General features: G+C 56.2%; 1 protein-coding gene across 1 annotated transcript in view; it reads right to left on the bottom strand.

Annotated features, from left to right (window-relative positions):
- The window catches only part of ATP13A2 (ATPase type 13A2), a gene marked incomplete at its 5' end in the record, with an annotated part of 15,165 nt that extends 14,933 nt beyond the window's left edge, over positions 1–232 (bottom strand). The window contains one exon of the mRNA XM_009075745.1: positions 154–232. Within this exon, the coding sequence (XP_009073993.1) occupies positions 154–232 (79 nt within the window). The remainder of the gene's footprint in view (positions 1–153) is intronic.
- Positions 233–315: the final 83 nt, after the last annotated feature.

The raw sequence follows: 315 nt of genomic DNA, 5'->3' as shown, positions 1-315 counted from the left end.
ATCCCCAAGGAGCAAAGCAGCGGTGTTTGCTTTGCCACCTGGTGATAACACCAGCTGAAAAACCAGCACTCCAGCCCTTCTGGCACAGCAGGATTCTCCCCTGCCCTGGGCATCACCCTGACCTTCCCAGCACTTGGTTTTCCAAGACCTCACCGTAGGCCGAAACCACTTGCCAAGCCAGAGGGAAGTACCCAGTGGCCTCAGGAAGAATCCTGGCTTGGGCAACCACCAGCTAGAGGGGCAAAGAAAGGGGGTTTAGAGCCAAATCCAACATCCTCCCCAAATTCTGGCTCCTACATCCCTCGGGAAGAGAGG

The sequence above is a fragment of the Acanthisitta chloris genome, unplaced genomic scaffold, assembly GCF_000695815.1.
Source record: "Acanthisitta chloris isolate BGI_N310 unplaced genomic scaffold, ASM69581v1 scaffold12535, whole genome shotgun sequence".
Lineage (NCBI taxonomy): Eukaryota > Metazoa > Chordata > Aves > Passeriformes > Acanthisittidae > Acanthisitta > Acanthisitta chloris.
The sequence above is the reverse complement of the archived record's forward strand: the minus strand, read 5'-3'. Positions and strand labels throughout refer to the sequence as shown.